The 19,986-nt window shown below is 44.5% G+C and overlaps 1 protein-coding gene across 4 annotated transcripts in view; it reads left to right on the top strand.

Annotated features, from left to right (window-relative positions):
• The window catches only part of MYLK (myosin light chain kinase), a 349,601-nt gene that overhangs the window by 162,453 nt on the left and 167,162 nt on the right, over window positions 1–19,986 (top strand). For all 4 annotated transcript variants that reach the window (XM_077273316.1, XM_077273314.1, XM_077273317.1 and 1 more), the window contains exons 12-14: window positions 8,916–9,053; window positions 9,526–9,723; window positions 19,210–19,447. In XM_077273316.1, coding sequence (XP_077129431.1) covers window positions 8,916–9,053; window positions 9,526–9,723; window positions 19,210–19,447 — 574 coding nt within the window. The remainder of the gene's footprint in view (window positions 1–8,915; window positions 9,054–9,525; window positions 9,724–19,209; window positions 19,448–19,986) is intronic.

Here is a 19,986-nt window from a genome sequence, read left to right as displayed (position 1 = left end):
AAAGCGGCGCTTAAGTTCCCGAAAGGCCTCCACAGCGGCAGAGGACCAATCGGCAACATCAGCACCCTTCTTAGTCAAATCCGTAAGAGGCTTAGCAACACCAGAAAAACCAGTTATAAATCGACGATAAAAATTAGCAAAGCCCAAGAACTTCTGAAGACCCTTTAGAGAAGTAGGCTGCGTCCAGTCACAAATAGCCCGAACCTTGACAGGGTCCATCTCAACAGAAGAAGGGGAAAAAATGTACCCCAAAAAGGAAATCTTTTGAACCCCAAATACACACTTAGAACCCTTTACACACAGAGAATTCTCCCGCAAGACCTGAAAAACCCTCCTGACCTGCTGAACATGAGACTCCCAGTCCTCAGAAAAAATCAAAATATCGTCCAAATACACAATCATAAATTTATCCAGATATTCACGGAAAATATCATGCATAAAGGACTGAAAAACTGAAGGTGCATTAGAAAGGCCGAAAGGCATTACTAAATACTCAAAGTGGCCCTCAGGCGTATTAAATGCGGTTTTCCTCTCATCCCCTTGCTTAATTCGCACCAAATTATACGCCCCACGGAGATCAATCTTAGAGAACCACTTAGCCCCCCTTATGCGAGCAAACAAATCAGTAAGCAGCGGCAACGGATACTGATATTTGACAGTAATTTTATTCAGGAGTCGATAATCAATACAAGGCCTCAGCGAGCCATCCTTTTTAGAGACAAAGAAAAACCCAGCTCCTAAAGGTGATGAAGAAGGACGAATATGTCCCTTTTACAGGGACTCCTTAACATACTCTCGCATGGCAGCATGCTCAGGTACAGATAGGTTAAACAAACGACCCTTTGGAAATTTACTGCCTGGAATCAGATCTATGGCGCAATCACACTCTCTGTGGGGAGGGAGAGAACCAATTTTAGGCTCTTCAAAAATATCCCCAAAAATGCCGGAACCTCAGAGGGAATAGATGACGAGATAGAAACCAAAGGTATGTCCCCATGAGCCCCCCGACATCCCCAGCTTAACACAGACATAGTTTTCCAGTCCAGTACTGGGTTATGAGATTGCAACCATGGTAATCCAAGCACTAACACATCATGTAAATTATGCAACACGAGGAAGCGAATCATCTCCTGATGGTCTGGAGTCATACGCATAGTCACTTGCGTCCAGAACTGTGGTCTATTACAAGCCAGAGGTGTAGAATCAATACCCTTCAGAGGTATAGGAACTTCCAGAGGCTCCAAATCAAACCCACAGCGCCTGGCGAAGGACCAATCCATGAGACTCAGAGCGGCGCCAGAGTCCACATAGGCATCCACGGTAATAACTGATAATGAACAAATCAGAGTTACAGAGAGAAGAAATTTAGACTGTAAAGTGCCAATAGAAACAGACTTGTCAACCTTCCTAGTACGTTTAGAGCATGCTGATATAACATGCGCGGAATCACCACAGTAGAAGCACAAGCCATTTTTGCGCCTATAATTCTGCCGCTCGCTTCTTGACAGAATTCTGTCACATTGCATTTTCTCTGGCGTCCCTTCAGAAGATACCGCCAAATGGTGCACGGGTTTGCGCTCCCGCAAACGCCGATCAATCTGAATCGCCATTGTGATGGACTCATTCAGACCTGTGGGCGTAGGAAACCCCACCATGACATCCTTAACGGCATCAGAAAGGCCTTCTCTGAAAATTGCCACTAGGGCACACTCATTCCACTGAGTAAGCACAGACCATTTACGAAATTTTTGGCAGTATATCTCAGCTTCATCTTGCCCTTGAGACAGGGCTATTAAAGCTTTTTCAGCTTGAATCTCCAAATTAGGTTCCTCATACAGCAACCCTAAAGCCAGAAAAAACGCATCCACATTGAGTAACGCAGGATCCCCTGGTGTCAATGAAAATGCCCAATTTTGAGGGTCACCTCGCAGCAAAGAAATCACAATCTTAACCTGCTGAACAGGATCTCCAGAGGAGTGAGGTCTGAGAGAAAGGAATAATTTACAATTACATTTGAAATTCAGAAACCGAGATCTATCTCCGGAAAATACCTCTGGTGTAGGAATCTTAGGTTCAGAAATAGGAGTACGTATAAAATAATCTTGTAAATTCTGAACCTTCGTAGCAAGATTATTTAAACCTGCAGCCAAACTCTGAGGGTCCATCCCTAAACCGGAGAGATCAGAGCCATTCAAGGATTAGAAGGAGAGAAAGGCAAGGCTGTAAATAGAGCAGAAATACAACTGAGCCAACTAAGTAGCAAACATGTGAGGAAAAAAAAAAAAAAATCTACAGACTTCTTTTACTCTCCTTTCTTCTGCCAATTACTTTAACAGTGGCCGGTCATACTGTCATGATTCCCCAATGGCATGGGAACATCAGAAACACAAAATAACAGACTAGCCCTCGGGTGATGGAAACTCAAGCTGACCGTGACCTAAATCTACCACACAACTAACAGTAGCCAGGAAGCATTCCTACGGCTGCCTAGATGCCATGCGCCAGCCGGAGAACTAACTACGCCTGGAAGAGGAAGGAACAGACCTGGCTTACCTCTAGTGAAATTCCCCAAAGATGATAGTAGCCTCCACATATATTAACGGTGAGTTCAGAGGAAAAGACATACACAGTATGAAGGTAGATTTAGCAAAGCGAGGTCCACTTACTAGATAGAGGAAGGATACAAAAGAGGACTTCACGGTCAGCTGAAAAACCCTTTCAAAAAACCCATCCTGAAATTACTTTAAGACTCCTGTGTCAACTCATGACACAGGAGTGGCAATTTCAGTCCACAAGAGCTTCCAGTAACAGGAAATGACAAACTGTAAACTGGACAAAAAATACAAAACAAAAAGGACAAGAGTCCACTTAGCTGATCAGCAGACTGGTAGCAGGAACATGCAACTGAAAGACTCAGGTTACAATGATGACCGGCAAGGAAGTGACTGGAGAGCAAGGCTAAATAGGGAACTCCCAAAACTGATGGAAGCAGGTGAGCTGAGGCAGAAAAGAACACACAAGTCTCCAGTACCACCAGCCACCACTAGGGGAGCCCAAAAAGCGGATCACAACAGTGGACCAATGGAAGGGTTGGTCTTTGACCCTGAGGGAAAGGGTTGACCTGTGCAAAGCTTTCCTGCTCCCCTTGTTAATCTACCTGGGCAGCGTCTGTGTCTTGCCGGAGCCTCTCTGGACACGGGTCTACAGTCTGTTCTTCCAGATGTTATGGGGGAATAGACTAAACCTAGTCAAACGGGAGGTCACTTATCGCACGAGGAGACTAGGGGGGTTGAATATGGTGAACCCCGTGGTGTTTCTAGTGAACACCTTTTTGAAAGTTAATGTGGCAAACCTCTGGAAAGAGAGGGCTCCTCCGTGGGTATTCTCCTGCAAAGGATGGTTTCAGCCTTTCTTCCAGGAATGGGAGACAGGGGGAAGATTGAAGGATCTTCGCACACCGCACGGGCATCTCCCGGCTTATGTTACCCCGGTTCTGAAAATGATGCGCCGGTGGGGTCTGGGAATGTGGGAAGTGAGGTCCCTCCCGAGGAAACTCCTCGACATGCGGGTCTTGCTTTCGCATTTTCAGAGACCATTGGTCCTCAGGGACTGCCCGAGTCGGGATCTAGAGGTTGGGTTAAGTTTGTTAAATTCTAGTAGGATCCCCAAGAAGTATTGGGACTTGACTTGGCGCTGCTTCCAAGGTAAGTTGTATGTGAGGGACAATTTGAAGCACAGGAGCTCCGTGGACAGGAATTGTCCCCGTGAGGATTGCGCTACCATGCTGGAAAGCATGGAGCACTTCCTGCTTCATTGTCCCTTTAATACAGAGGTGTACAACAGGGTGGGCGCTTCCATTGGTTGGCCGCGGCTGGCCACTCTGTCCTATGCCGAGTGGGCCTATGGAGCGTTCAGAGACCTCGGGAGAAGGGACCGAGCCACTTTATTCTTAGTCAGCGCAGTGGTCAGGTACTTCACGTGGAACGCACGAGTTTTAGTTACGACGCAGAGTAAAATCCTCCGTGTAGATGAAGTTGGTAGCAGCATCCTAGGTGCCCTGGTGAAGGTGCGTTCTCTGGAGTGCGAAAGACTGGGTGCCCGGAGGGCGGCCCATCTCTGGAGGGGTTTCTCCTTCGGGGTGCCTTAGTCCGTTAGCGCTCCTATATCCTGGTGGTGGGCTGATGTCTTTACACCCTAGATTTTTGTTTTGTATTTCTGTTCCTTGAATAGAATGTTTGCAGGCATCGAACTTGAGCCTTGGGTGGTGAGTATGTAGGTTGTGTTCTGTGATGTTGGTTTTTGTATATATTGTATATAGTGTATTGTATATATTGTATATAGTGTGTATAATAGAGGGTCTTAGTTAGGTTGGGTGGGGGGATTGGGGATTCAACGGCGGTGATAAGAGACTGATCTGGCCTGGCCCAGGCCCCGCCTGGGGAAAAACTTTGGGGCCTGATCCTAGCTCGGATAATTCCTGAACTTTGTGGCCAGAGCTGGATCAGGGGTGGCGGGATAGTTAGAGTAGCTGTGTGTATATATATATTAAAAAAGAAAAAAAATAGTAAAAAGAGAAAAAAAAAAAAAAATGTAAATATAATAAAAAAAAAAAAAATGTGTTAATGTTAATCTTGTACAGTGTATTGTATTTAGGTTTGTTGTGGGGTGAATGTGGTGGTGTAAGGGGGTGACTGTAAGGTAAGGCAGTGGGACCAGTAGGGTTTTGTTGTGTTTGCGGTGTTGTATAGAGTTTGGTTTAGTATAATGTGTTTATAGTGTATATATGTATATAATATTGTATATAGGACGGTGTGAATGTAGTTGGGGTTGTATATAGTAGTATGAATGAAGCTGGGCCGGGGGTCTTACGTGATTTTATACTATTATTTATATTTATAATTTTTACAGGGGTATTCATGTTGTTATGAGTATTTTGTTTGTCGTCTTTTAGTTTTTGCTTTCTTTATTTTTATTGGAATTTTTCTTTCACGTCCCTGATTTTGTAGGTCATGAACTTTCTACATTTTTGTTCCATTTCCGGTTTATGTCTTTGTGATTTTTGTCTTTTGTTGTCGTCTGATTGGAGCTTTGTTCTTATGTTTTGTTCTGTTGTGTTTTATTTGTAATGTATCTTAGTTATTGTCATGTAAAGGATTTTTATTTTATTTAATAAAAGACCTGGAGGATAACATTTGATGTAACAGCAGAATAGTGAGTGCAGCTCTGGAGGTGACTGGAGTATAGCCTGTGACTCCGGTCGTGATCTGTGGACGGATGTAGCATTTTTCTCCTGAATGTTCCCGCTTTGTTTTCCTTCCTTTTTCCCACGGTCGTGTGCTGATCCTGATGGGTCGTCGCTTCCTGCTAACTCCTATCAGGTGCCGGGATGATGGGAGTTGTCGGTCACACAGTCTACCAGTGCGATCTAAACATCAAGTTTCCAATCTCTGTCGCCATTAAAGGGCCAGTGTTCTAGAAATAAAGCTTTTTTTGTTTGCTGAAATGTTCTGTATCTTCCCAAAAGACTTGTTTTTCAGTTATTCAGTAAGATCTCTGCTTGCTGTCATTAATTGGGGGGAATTTGTCTACTGAACCTGTAAATCTGTCTTGTCCCCCACCTGGTCATTTGTGACAATGTATCTATGTAGACAAGATGTAACTTTAATCTTTAGGACCAGATGCCAGCACTACCTGTATAGACAAGCCTCACTGACGGCAAGCAGAGGAGGGTGCAGTATACTGGAAAGTCGCATTGACAAGGCTGCGAGTCACCGCACTGTTCCAATTGGTTGTGATACTTTCCCATTGAATATTCCTGCAGCAGGTGAAGGGTTAACCCCGCCCAGTCCAGACACAATACCACTGTCTGCATTTATGGCTGATTTCCCAGTATTCCCAGTCTTTGCTTTCTGATCGCTTCTATTTCTGCTGGTTCCTGAGATGGGAAAATCTGTGGATTGTGAAATCTCCGCCAGTTTCCAGTCTCGGTATTTATAAACTGTGGGCGATTTATCATCTCCTCCCCCTGTAACATCAGCGCGACTCCTAGAACTGTCACCGAGTAATAATGGCCCCGTGCAGCGCACCAGCAAATCTGAAAGGTGACCCGGTCCGTGTGTCAGTAGATCTGAAAGGTGATCCGGTCCGTGAGTCCGCAAATCTGAAAGGTGATCCGGTCCGTGAGTCCGCAAATCTGAAAGGTGATCCCATCTGTCTGTCAGTAGATCTGAAAGATTACCTGGTCCATGTGTCAGTAGATCTGAAAGGTGACCCGGTCCGTGTGTCAGTAGATCTGAAAGGTGATCCGGTTCGTGAGTCAGCAAATCTGAAAGGTGATCCCATCTGTCTGTCAGTAGATCTGAAAGGTTACCTGGTCCATGTGTCAGTAGATCTGAAAGGTGATCCGGTCCGTGTGTAAACAAATCTGAAAGGTGACCCGGTCCGTGAGTCAGCAAATGTGAAAGGTGACCCGGGCTGTGTGTCAGTAGGTCTGAGAGGTTACCTGGTCAGTGTGTCAGTAGGTCTGAAAGCTGACCCGGTCCGTGTGTCAGCAAATCTGAAAGGTGACACGGTCCGTATGTCAGCAAATTTGAATGGTGATCCAGTGTCAGCAAGTCTGAAAGGTGACCCAGTCCATGTGCCAGTAGATGTGAAAGGTGACCCGGTCCGTGTGTCAGTAGATCTGAAAGGACCCGGTCCGTGTGTCAGTAGATATGAAAGGTGACCCGGTCCGTGAGTCAGCAAATCTGAAAGGTGACCCCCATATGTCTGTCAGTAGATCTGAAAGGACCTGGTCCGTGTTTCAGTAGATCTGAAAGGTGACCTGGTCTGTATGTCAGCAGATATGAAAGGTTACCTGGTCCGTGTGTCAGTAGATCTGAAAGGTGATCCGGTCCGTGTGTCAACAAATCTGAAAGGTGACCCGGTCCATGTGTCAGTAGATCTGAAAGGTGACCCGGTCCGTGTGTCAGTAGATCTGAAAGGATCTGGTCCGTGTGTCAGTAGATCTGAAAGATGACCTGGTCCGTGTGTCAGTAGATCTGAAAGATGACCTGGTCCGTGTGTCAGTAGATCTGAAAGATGACCTGGTCCGCATGTCAGTAGATCTGAAAGATGACCTGGTCCGCGTGTCAGTAGATCTGAAAGATGACCTGGTCCGTGTGTCAGTAGATCTGAAAGGTGACCCGGTCCGTGTGTCAGTAGATCTGAAAGGTGATCTGGTCTGTGTGTCAGTAGATCTGAAAGGTGACCCGGTCCGTGTGTCAGTAGATCTGAAAGGTGACCCGGTCTGTGTGTCAGTAGATCTGAAAGGTGACCCGGTCTGTGTGTCAGTAGATCTGAAAGGATCTGGTCCGTGTGTCAGTAGATCTGAAAGATGACCTGGTCCGTGTGTCAGTAGATCTGAAAGGTGACCCGCTCCGTCTGTCAGTAGATCTGAAAGGTGATCCGGTTTGTGTGTCAGTGGATCTGAAAGGTGACCCGGTCCGTGTGTCAGTAGATCTGAGGCTGCCGTGGCGCTCCTCCAGCTGTGTTATGCCCCTTGTGCTCCGTACATGTGTACACTCTGGCTCTGCCGACCTGTGGACAATAATTGTGGCTATTTCAGGAGTGGAATTGTGTGGGAAAATCTGCCGGTATTTTTAGTGTGTGTACATTACTGACAATCTGTGGATCCCACTTTTCCATAATGGATGCGGCAGTCGGAGACCACAGATGTGTGTCCCCTCCAGGACCCCGACTCCTATTCTGCCCCCAGCAAGACAGATTTTACATGGACTAATAATAAAATTTGACAAAAACCCAAGACAAAAACAATAAGTAAATCCCCTGCAGTAAATAAACAGTAATAGTGCCTGAAAATTACATAGGATGCTTAGTTAACATAATTTTGGTGAAAAAAAAATGCAAAAGCCTTTCGACCACGTCATGGTGACCCAAGTCGGGATGGTCCTAACCTCAAATATTAAAACCTTATAATTTTCTAACTGACATGCATGTGGATAGGGGCAGAGAAGGACTGAAACCCAGTTAGTGGACAGGCAGCCATGTCAGTGAATGCTGTCATTACTATTTACACCTATAGGTTGTGACTCTGTTACTCCTTGAGGTTTCCTCTACGGTTCCTCTGTGGATTCTTTGGTGTCTCCTCCATGGTTCCTCTGTGGTTTCTTTGCAGCTTCCTCTATGGCTTCTCTGTGATTTCCTTGGGATTTCTTCCATGGCTTCTCTGTGATTTCCTTGGGATTTCTTCCATGGCTTTTCTGTGGCTTCCTTGTGGTTTCCTTCATGATTCTTCTACGGCTTTCTTGGAGATTCCTCCATGGTTTTTCTGTGGCTTCCTTGGGGTTTCCTATATGGTTTCTCTGTGGCTTCCTTGGGGTTTCTGCCATGGTTCCTCTCTGGCTTCCTTTGGATTTCTTCCATGGCTTTTCTGTGGCTTCCTTTGGGTTTCCTCCATGGATTTTCTGTGACTTCCTTGTGGTTTCCTTCATGATTCTTCTACGGCTTTCTTGGAGAGTCATCCATGGTTTTTCTGTGGCTTCCTTGGGGTTTCCTATATGGTTTCTCTGTGGCTTCCTTGGGGTTTCCTCCATAGTTTCTCTGTGGTTTCCTTCAGGTTTCTTACATGATTTTTTTGTGCCAACCATGAGGTTTCCTCCGTGATTTTTCTGTGGCATCCTTGGGATTTCCTCTGTTGTTCTTCTGTGGCTTCCTTGTGGTTACTTCCATTGTTTCTCTGTGTCTTATTTATGGTTTCCTCCATGGTTTCTTTGTTGCTTTCTTGGGGTTTCCTCCATGTTTTTTTATGTGGCTTCCCTAGGGTTTCCTCCGCAGTTTCTCTGTGGCTCCTTGGGCTTTGTTTCATTTCTGGAATTTTTAGTAATCCTCCTCTTCTTTTTTTTTTTTTTCTTCAGAAAGACAGTCTACTGGAAAACTGGAAAGTTCCAGAGTGCCATCTCCCAGGATCAGTTCGGCTCCAGTTTTTGTTAAAGGTCTCTGTGATCTCCAGGTTATGGATGGGAGTCAGGTGGTGATGAACGTTGAGGTTACAGGTAGTTCATTGTCGTGTTTGTATGATGATTTTCAAGTAAGCAGCTTTCTGATATTTGACTAGAACGCACCCTTTTTCTTATTCATTTAGTAAAATATTTTTTGCCCATTTCTTTTATTTGGGGCAGAAACCTCATTCCTCGGTAGACTGAATTTCTTAACTGTTTCGTAATGTAGTCAGAACCCCTATTTTCTCAGTGCTCTGTTCCACTCACAACATCTCAGCAACTGACTGCTCCAATGTGGAGTGGACCACTGGGGGTCAGATGGGGGTTCTGACTACACTAAGAAGCAGAGCCCTCATTTTTCTGCTATAACAATAAACAGCTGAATTATGTCATATAGTATTTATCATTTCTCTGTAGTGATGTAAGCTGTTACAATCAGTAGAACATTGTATGTTTTTTCATGGGAAATATATACCTAGTTCATTAGTTTTTGTTGATTTGCTCTTTTATTTTCAATTGATTTCAGCTCATCCCCCGGCTGAGATTCTCTGGTTCCATAATGGTAAAGAGATCCAGGAGACGGAGGATTTTCACTTTGAGAGGAGTGGCGACACCTACTACCTGTACATCCAGGAGGTGTTTCCTGAGGACACTGGGATGTACACTTGTGAGGCCTGGAATAGCCTGGGACAGGCCCGGACAGAGGCCATGCTGACCGTGCAAGGTGAGAAGTGTGCCCATAACCAGGGCCTTTATTCACATTGAGGTCATTTGTGACACACAGTAAGGTTTTAATACTAGAGGTTAGGACCATCCCTACAGGGTGCACATTGGCACTGGTAGAATGGCTTTTACACTTTTTTTCTTATCAAAAACAGACAGTGGTTACCAAGTCCCCTATGTCATTTACAGCGGATGAAATAAGTATTGAACACGTCACCAATTTTCTAAGTAAATCTATTTGTAAAGGGGCTATTGCCATGAAATTCTCCCCAGATGTTGGTACCAACCTATCCAATCCACACAGTGAAATAAATCATCCATAGATGTCTGTGAGTTATGTGTAATAATGAGAAATGACACAATGAAAAAGTGTTGAACACACTAACTGAAATGCATGAAATACTTTGTACAAAGCCTTTGTTGGTGATGAAGCTTCCAGACGCCTCCTGTATGGAGAAACTAGTCACAGACATTGCTCTGGGGTTATTTTGACCCACTCTTCCACACAAACACTACGCACATCCTGAAGCTTCAGTGGCTTCTACTCTGAGCTCTGAGCTTTAGTTCCTTCCATACATTTTCTATTGGACTCCGGTCCAGTGATCGGCTCGGCCATTCTAGCAGCTTTATTTTACTTGTGATAAAAGACTGACTGGCGCTTCCAAGCTAGTGTGAACAGGTTGCGTACTAGGAGCAGCCACCTCCATGTACAATAAAGCATGTCGATGTGAAATATATGAAATGTGAATAGCAATACTGCTTCTGGATAATAGGAAAAAACTGAGACGCTTAGCACATAATTTGGCCAATTCATGCCAACGACAAAGCGGTCTCAGAAGTGCTGGGAACCTGCATGTCTAGTGTGAACACTGCTCTAAGACTGAGGCCTGAATTTCTGGGTGGATGGGAAAACCTCTCTTTAAAGCCTGAATTTATAGGTAGGTAGGTAAAAACCACCACAGCCTGGAGAGCGGAGTGTTCGGTCAGAAAGCTTAGGCACAAGGAAAAAGACTGGCGGGCGCTTCCAAGCTAGTGTGAACAGGTGCCTACTAGGAGCAGCCACCTCCATATGCAATAAACAAAAAAGTTTATAGCTTTATTTTACTTCTCAGAAACCAATAGTTTCCTTGGCTTTATATTCAGGGTCATTCTCTTGGTGAAATGTCCTCCCTCCTTTCTTCATCATCCTGGTAGACGGCAGCAGATTTTTATCCAGGATGTCTCGGTACAATTGTTCTTTCATCTTTCCCTCAATTATATGAAGTTTGCCAGTGCCGTATGCTGAAAACCAGCCCCACACCATGATGTTCCCACCTCCACGCTTCATTGCTGGTATGGTGTTTTTGGGGTGACATGCAGTGCCTTTTGGCCTCCAAACATAATACTGGCATCCAAAGAGATCAGCTTTGGTCTCACCTGACCAGACTATATTCTCCCAGTATTTCACAGACTTGTCTAAATGTTGTTCAGCAAATTGTAAACGCTTTTAAATATTCTTTCATGTTCAGCAATGGAGGTTGCGTGATGAGCGTGCATATAGGCCATGGAGGTTGTATAGTAAGCGTGGTTACAAGCCATTGAGGTGGTGTGGTGAGCATGCATACAGGCCATGCAAGTTGTAGAGTAAGCGTGGTTACAAGCCATTGAGGTGGTGTGGTGAGCATGCATGCAGGCCATGGAGGTTCTATAGTAAGCGTGCTTACAGGCCATAGAGGTTATATGGTGAGTGTGCTTACAGGCCATGCTGGTTGTGTGATGAGCATGCATACAGGTCATGGAGGTGGTGTGGTGAGCATGCATACAGGCCATGCAAGTTGTAGAGTAAGCGTGCTTACAAGCCATGGAGGTTGTGTGGTGAGTGTGCTTACAGGCCATGCTGGTTGAGTGGTGAGCGTGCATACAGACCATGGAGGTTGCGTGGTAAGCGTGCATACAGGCCATGTAGGTTGTATAGTAAGCGTGCTTATAGGCCATAGAGGTTATATGGTGAGTGTGCTTACAAGCCATGGAGGTTGTGTGGTGAGCATGCATACAGACCTTGCTGGTTGTGTGGTGAGCATGCATACAGGCCATGCAAGTTATATGGTGAGCTTGCATACAGGCCATGCAGGTAGTGTGGTGAGTGTGCTTACAGGCCATGCAGGTTGTGTGGTGAGCGTGCATACAGGCCATGCTGGTTGTGTGATGAGCATGCATACAGGTCATGGAGGTTGTGTGGTGAGCGTGCATACAGGCCATGGAGTTTGTGTGGTTAGCATGCATATACGCCATACAGGTATTGTGGTGAGCATGCATACAGGTCATGGAGGTTGTATTGTGAGCATGCATACAGGCCATGCATGTTGTATGGTGAGCGTGCATACAGGCCATGTATGTTGTATGGTGAGCGTACATACAGGCCATGCATGTTGTATGGTGAGCGTACATACAGGCCATGTATGTTGTATGGTGAGCGTGCATACTGGCCATGCAGGTTTTGTGGTGAACCTGCATACAGGCCATGCAAGTTGTGAGCGTACATACAGGCCATGCAGGTTGTATGGTGAGCGTGCATACATGACATGGAGGTTGTATGGTGAGCGTGCATACAGGACATGGAGGTTGTATGGTGAGCGTGCATACAGGACATGCAGGTTGTATGGTGAGCATGCATGCAGACCATGGAGGTTGTGTGGTGAGCGTGCATACAGACCATGTTGGTTGTGTGGTGAGCGTGCATACAGGCCATGGAAGTTGAATGGTGAGCGTGCTTACAAGCCATGGAGATTGTGTGGTGAGCGTGCATACAGGCCTTGCTGGTTGTGTATTGAGCATGCATACAGGCCATGCAAGTTATATGGTGAGCTTGCATACAGGCCATGCAGGTAGTGTGGTGAGCGTGCATACAGGCCATGCAGGTTGTGGGGTGAGTGTGCTTACAGGCCATGGAGGTTGCGTGGTGAGTGTGCATACAGGCCATGCTGGTTGTGTGATGAGCATGCATACAGGTCATGGAGGTTGTGTGGTGAGCGTTCATACAGACCATGGAGGTTGTGTGGTGAGCGTGCATACAGGCCATGCATGTTGTATGGTGAGCGTGCATACAGGCCATGCATATTGTATGGTGAGCGTGCATACAGGCCATGTATGTTGTATGGTGAGCGTGCATACTGGCCATGCATGTTGTATGGTGAGCGTGCATACAGGACATGCAGGTTGTGTGGTGAGCGTGCATATAGGCCATACGGGTATTGTGGTGAATATGTATACAGGCCATGGAGGTTGTGTGGTAAGCGTGCATGTAGGCCATACGGGTATTGTGGTGAGCTTGCATACAGGCCATGGAGGTTGTGTGGTAAGTGTGCATATAGGCCATACGGGCATTGTGGTGAGCGTGCATACAGGTCATGGAGGTTGTGTGGTAAGCGTGCATACAGGCCATGGAGGTTGTGTGGTAAGCGTGCATACAGGTCATGGAGGTTGTGGGGTAATCGTGCATATAGGCCATACGGGTATTGTGGTGAGCGTGCATACAGGTCATGGAGGTTGTGTGGTAAGCGTGCATACAGGTCATGGAGGTTGTGGGTAAGCGTGCATACAGGCCATGGAGGTTGTGGGGTAAGCGTGCATATAGTCCATGTATGTGGTATGGTGAGCGTGCATACAGGCCTTGCAGGTTCTGTGGTGAGCATGCATACAGGCCATGCAAGTTGTGGTGAGCGTGTATACAGGCCATGCAGGTTGTATGGTGAGCGTGCATGCAGGCCATGCAGGTTTTATTGTGAGTGTGCATACAGGACATGCAGGTTGTATGGTGAGCGTGCATGCAGGCCATGCAGGTTGTATTGTGAGTGTGCATACAGGACATGCAGGTTGTATGGTGAGCGTGCATACCGGACATGCAGGTAGTGTGTTGAGCATGCATACAGGTCATGGAGGTTGGGTGCATCACATATAGTTTTCTGTGAAACAATTGTACCTGATGATTTCAGTTCTTTCGTTAGCTCTCCACAGGTGGTCTTTGGCTCTTGGACAACTCTTCTGATCATTCTTTTCACTCCTCTGTCAGAAATCTTGCAAGGATCACCTGGTTGTGGTTGGTTTATGTTGAAATTGTTATTGTCGCTTCCAGATTATAGCCCCAACAGGGCTCAGCGCAACCTTCAGTAGTTTAGAAATTCTTCTATAACAAATGTCATCAGGATGTTTTGCAACAATAAGGTTGTGAAGGTCTGGAGACACTCACTGGTGTTATCCATCATGAGATGTTTCTTGTGTGGCCCCTTGGTAACACCTTTTTATAGACCATCAGTTGAACCAGCTGATATTATTTGTCACTAAGTGGAAGGATTGCTTCCTAATTACTGATATATCTCAGCGGGTGTCAGGACTTTGCATGTTTTTTTGCACCTGCCTTTCTTCATGTGTTCATTACGTTTTTTTCTGTGTCAGCTATCGTTAGCACACATAACTTGCAGACATTTATGGTGATTTCTTTGCCTGCGTGGATTGGATGGGTTGTTACCGACATTTCATGTTAATAGCATCTTTAGAAATAGATTTACTTAGAAAATTAGTGATGAGTTCACTACTTATTCCCAGAGCTGTGGAGTTGGTAACCAAACCTCTGACTCCTCAATTTTCCTAACACCGACTCCACAGCCCCAGTCACCACTGACATGGACGTAAAGAGCAGCACAGAGTCGTCTCCGGTAAAAGCCGATATCCAGAGATCAGGAACAAAACAGACATTTATAGGACATTTCAGAACTTTCCCACATTCTTATAGAAACATTTCCAGCACATCCTGCGCTGAACTACTGCACCCAATGTGTTATCAATGATAGGAGTCTGAGTCCTTCCATTTGTACACACTCCTCAGTGCCGTACGGTGTGTATTTAGATATTACCGCACAGTATACATCTGTGTATCTATGTATTACATCTCAGTACCATATAGGTATATAAACCTTCCAGTACAGATATTACGGCATGGTGTATGTGTATATGTGTGTACAGTGGGGGAAATAAGTATTTGATCCCTTTCTAATTTTTGTAAGTTTTCCCACTGACAAAGACATGAACAGTCTATAATTTTAAGGGTAGGTTAATTTTAACATTGGGAGACAGAATATCAAAAATAAATTCCAGAAAATCACTGGTATAAATTATATAAATTTATTTGTATTTTCAGTGAGAAATAAGTATTTGATCCCTCTGGCAAACAAGACTTAATACTTGGTGGTAAAACCCTTGTTGGCAAGCACAGCAGTCAGACTTTTTTTGTAGCTGATGATGAGGTTTGCGCACATGTCAGGAGGAATTTTGCTCCACTCCTCTTTGCAGATCATCTCTAAATCATGAAGATTTTGAATCTGTCACTTGGGAACTCGGAGCTTCAACTCCCTCCATAAGTTTCTATGGGATGAAGGTCTGGAGACTGGCTAGGCCACTCCATCACCTTAATGTGCTTCTTTTTGGTCCACTCCTTTGTTGCTTTGGCTGTATGCTTTGGGTCATTGTCTTGCTGGAAGACCCAGCCACGACCCATTTTTAATGTTCTGGCGGAGGGAAGGAGGTTATCACTCAGGATTTTACGGTACATGGCTCCATCCATTCTGCCACTGATGCAGTGAAGTCGTCCTGTGCCATTGGCAGAGAAACACCCCCAAAACATAATGTTTCCACCTCCATGCTTGACAGTGGGGATGGTGTTCTTTGGGACATTGCCAAATCAGACAAGGTTATTTTCTGGATTTGTTTCCTCATTTTGACTCTCATAGTTGTGGTCTACCTATGATGTCAATTACAGGCCTTGCTCATCTTTTTTAAGTGGGAGAACTTGCACAATTGGTGGCTGACCAAATACTTTTTTCCCCACTGTGTGTGTGTGTATATATATATATATATATATATATATATATATATATATATATATATATATATATATATATATATATATATATATATATATATATATACTGTATATATATATATATATATACTGTGTGAATATATATATATATATATATATATATATATACACTATGTTCCAAATTATTATGCAAATTACATTTTTCTCGGATTTTCCTAAATGGTCGGTGCAAATGACAGTCAGTCTAATAAAAGTCATCACCCGTTAGAGTATACATCGAATTTTATTGAAGAAACCTCCCAGTGATAACAGTATAATCTCCAAAATGAATAAAAACTCAAAATGCACTGTTCCAAATTATTAGGCACAGTAGAATTTCTAAACATTTGATTTGTTTTACAGAGCTGAAAATGCTCATTTGTGGAATTTGCAGCATTAGGAGGTCACATTCACTGAACAAAAAAGCTATTTAACTCCAGAACCTCCTAACAGGCCAAGTTACATGTTAACATAGGAACCCTTCTTTGATATCACCTTCACAATTCTTGCATCCATTGAACTTGTGAGTTTTTGGAGAGTTTCTGCTTGTATTTCTTTGCATGAAGTCAGAATAGTCTCCCAGAGCTGCTGTTTTGATGTGAACGGCCTCCCACCCTCATAGATCTTTTGTTTGATGATACTCCAAAGGTTCTCTATAGGGTTGCGGTCAGGGGAAGATGGTGGCCACACCATGAGTTTATCTCCTTTTATGCCCATAGCAGCCAATTACTCAGAGGTATTCATTGCAGCATGAGATGGGGCATTGTCAGCATGAAGATGATTTTGTTCCTGAAGGCACGTTTCTGCTTTTTAGACCATGGAAGAAAGTTGTCAGTCAGAAACTCTATTTACTTTGCTGAGGTCATTTTCACACCTTCAGGAACCTTAAAGGGCCCTACCAGCTGGTTCCCCATGATTCCAGCCCAAAACATGACTCCTCCACCTCCTTGCTGACGTCGCAGCCTTGTTGGGACATGGTGGCCATCCACCAACCATCCACTACTCCATCCATCTGGACCGTCCAGGGTTGCTCGACACTCATCAGTAAACAAGACTGTTTGAAAATTAGTCTTCATGTATGTCTGAGCCCACTGCAACCGTTTCTGCTTGTGAACACTGTTTAGGAGTGGCCGAATAGTAGGTTTATGCACCACAGCAAGCCTTTGAAGGATCCTACACCTTGAGGTTCGAGGGACTCCAGACGCACCAGCAGCTTCAAATAACTGTTTGCTGCTTTGTAATGGTATTTTGGCAGCTGCTCTCTTAATCCAATGAATTTGTCTGGCAGAAAACTTCCTCATTATGCCTTTATTTGCATGAACTCTGTCTGTGTCTGTTTCAGTCGCAAATCTCATCAGAGTATGATGATCACTCTTAAGTTTTCGTGAAATATCTAATTTTTTCATACCTTGTCCAAGGCATTGCACTATTTAACGCTTTTCAGCAGCAGAAAGATCCTTTTTTTTTCCCATATTGCTTGAAACCTGTGACCTGCATAATAATGTGGAACATCATTTTTGAGTAGTTTTCCTTTAATTAGAATCACCTGGAAAACTAATTATCACATGTGTTTAAGATTGATTTCAGTAATTCATTGAGCCCTGAGACACAATACCATCCACGAGTTTATTTGAAAAACAAAACAATTAAATCTTTAGAATACTTAAATCCAATTTGCATAATAATTTGGAACACAGTGTATATATGTGCGTGTGTATGTACCGCACTGTAAGGGGAATATTTAGGTGGTTTGTATGTGATGTTGTAGGGATTCGCGCTCTCATGTAAGCATTAGGCAGCGTTCACACTGGTGATGCGGTTTGGTCCAAACAGCTGCAGTTTTATTGCTTTTATAAAATTCCAAAGGGTTCAAAGCCAAAACCAGAACCAGCCTCCTCTGGGCACAAAGGTCACCACCAATAACCAGTTCACCCAGCAGCACATGTATCAGTGCGGCTCACCCCAACAGAGTACAGTCCTCTCCCTCTGTGCTTCTGACTGACACTGCAACACAGATGTCTTTTCTTCCTCCCAGGCACAATAATATGATATATACAGTTCTTTATCCTGGAGTAAACTTTACTCAGATAAGAGGTACGTTCCCACCAGTCTCAGTATCACCTTCAGCCTGAGCTCCAGCTGCCTCCAGCACCAAACAGACGTGTTCAACGCCTAAGTTCTTCAGCTGAGGAGCTGACCAGAGTGGATTGTATTGAAGATGGTGAGAGAAACCAGCCAGAATCTGACACCGAACAGGCTGCAGCTCCAACAAACAGACTGCTCCGCTTTCCTTGCTGACACGTGCAGTCTCCTTTCAGAGACAGACCCTGGCTTGTCTCTCTCTCAGATGCAGCTCACGTTTTGGGTGGACACTCACCAGCTCAAAAACACTCCACTCTGCTCAGCTTCCAGCAGACTGACTCCATAGTGAACCCATCACCTGGTTCTTAGTCAAAGCTCGCCAGGTGCATCTACTCAAGACCTGCAGTGGTAGGAGTTAGCCCTGTCCTATCTGGCTTTGCTACAAAGTGTTCGTGTGTATGTATATATATATATATATATATATATATATATATATATATATATATATATATATATATATATATATATAAAGAAAAAAGAGGAACAGCACTACACTGATACTTATCTTCGGGTGCAGGGCCCCAGGCAACCAGTCCAATTGATTGCACCAGATTCACAGGGATTCAAAAAAGAGGCAGCACTCCATAGTAAGGTGAAAACATGTGGTTGGTTTAATCGACCCACATAGCCCGGCTATGTGGGTCGATTAAACCAACCACATGTTTTCACCTTACTATGGAGTGCTGCCTCTTTTTTGAATCCCTATATATGTATATATATATATATATATATATATATATATATATATATATATATATATATATATATATATATATATATATATATATATATATATATATATATATATATATAATTAGACAGTGAGGGGAATTATATATGAAGGTCGTTACGTGTCCCCCAGGATGAAGCATACTGAATCCGCTGGAGTGCATTGTGATTATGGCCACACCTGTGGTTACAATGCAAAATAAAAAAGAGAGTGGATTTGGTCAAACTATTTGATAAAGACAGATTTAAGAAACCCTAACATGGGCTTTTATTTTTGGAGAGATCTGTAGATGGTAGTGGGGCGGATCTCTCCCACCACTCCAGGTCTTGGGAGTGGCCCATCTCCACGATTCCCATTTAAACATTCAGTTGAGGTCTGGGTGAGTCAGTGTTTGGTTTGCAAGCAGCAGAGCAGGAGGCTGTGTGTATGACAGGTCTGTGTGAGTCTGAACACATCCCAGAGAAAGCAAAGCCATTGACGCACCCACAAGTGATACGGTGGTGCAGTCGCCCACGGTAACGGATTTGATACGGACTGTTACAAATGATCAGGCTGCGAACCGGAGGATAAAGTTTGTTTTTTTGGTACATTGCCAAAATAAAGACCTTTAAATTGGACTATCCTGGGTCACTGACTCTTTCCCGCACGGTCATGAAAGCCGCTGTGTTAGTTTGTGTACATTTATACACACTTATGTATTTCATGTATATTTTTGGTCTCAGAGCCGCAGGAGGGGACGCAGCCCTGGTTCATCAGTAAGCCTAAATCCATGGCGTTATTGCCGGGGCAGAGTGCGCTGCTCTCTTGTGCAGTTGCCGGAGATCCCTTCCCTGAGGTTCAGTGGATGAAGGATGGACAGCAGCTCAGTGACCGCGATGTTCTGCAGAATGAAGACGTCTTCACATTAATCCTGAGGAACGTTCACGAGGAAGATACTGGAGTGTATCAGATCTGCCTCAGGTAAGAGATCTCTGTTTTGGTGCTGCAGTGGCCGCCTGCTGATGTAAGGTTTGTGCAGTAGGTTCATGCTTCTTCTCATACCTTCTGCTATTATACTTTCCATTATTCCTTCCCATGCTTTACACTGCAGCTCTTCTTGTTCAGACTAGCTGATGTATAGAAGATGAAGCCCGGCAGGATGGCGATTTACATTACAGTTAGAACAGAAGTATTCTACAGTACAGAGAACTAAAAGTGAGAAACTAAAGTATATTAGGAACCTGCTGAAGATGGTAAGATGGGAGGGGCCTCAAGGAGAGGGAGTGGCTTCAAGAAGGTGGAGGCTTCAAGAAGGAGGAAGTTTCAAGAAGAGGGAGGGGCTTCAAGGTGGATGCTTCAAGAAGAGGGGGGGCCTCAAGGTGGAGGCGGTTTCAAGAAGAGGGTGGGACGTCAAGGAGGAGCCTGAAGGAGGAGGTTTCAAGAAGAGGGCGGGTGTCAAGAAGAGGGAGGAGCCTCAAGAAGGAGGAGGTTTCAAGAAGAGGGCGGGGCGTCAAGAAGAA

Source organism: Ranitomeya variabilis, chromosome 7 (genome assembly GCF_051348905.1).
Source record: "Ranitomeya variabilis isolate aRanVar5 chromosome 7, aRanVar5.hap1, whole genome shotgun sequence".
Taxonomy (NCBI): domain Eukaryota; kingdom Metazoa; phylum Chordata; class Amphibia; order Anura; family Dendrobatidae; genus Ranitomeya; species Ranitomeya variabilis.
Note: the sequence above shows the minus strand (reverse complement) of the source record. Positions and strands in the feature narration are given on the sequence as shown.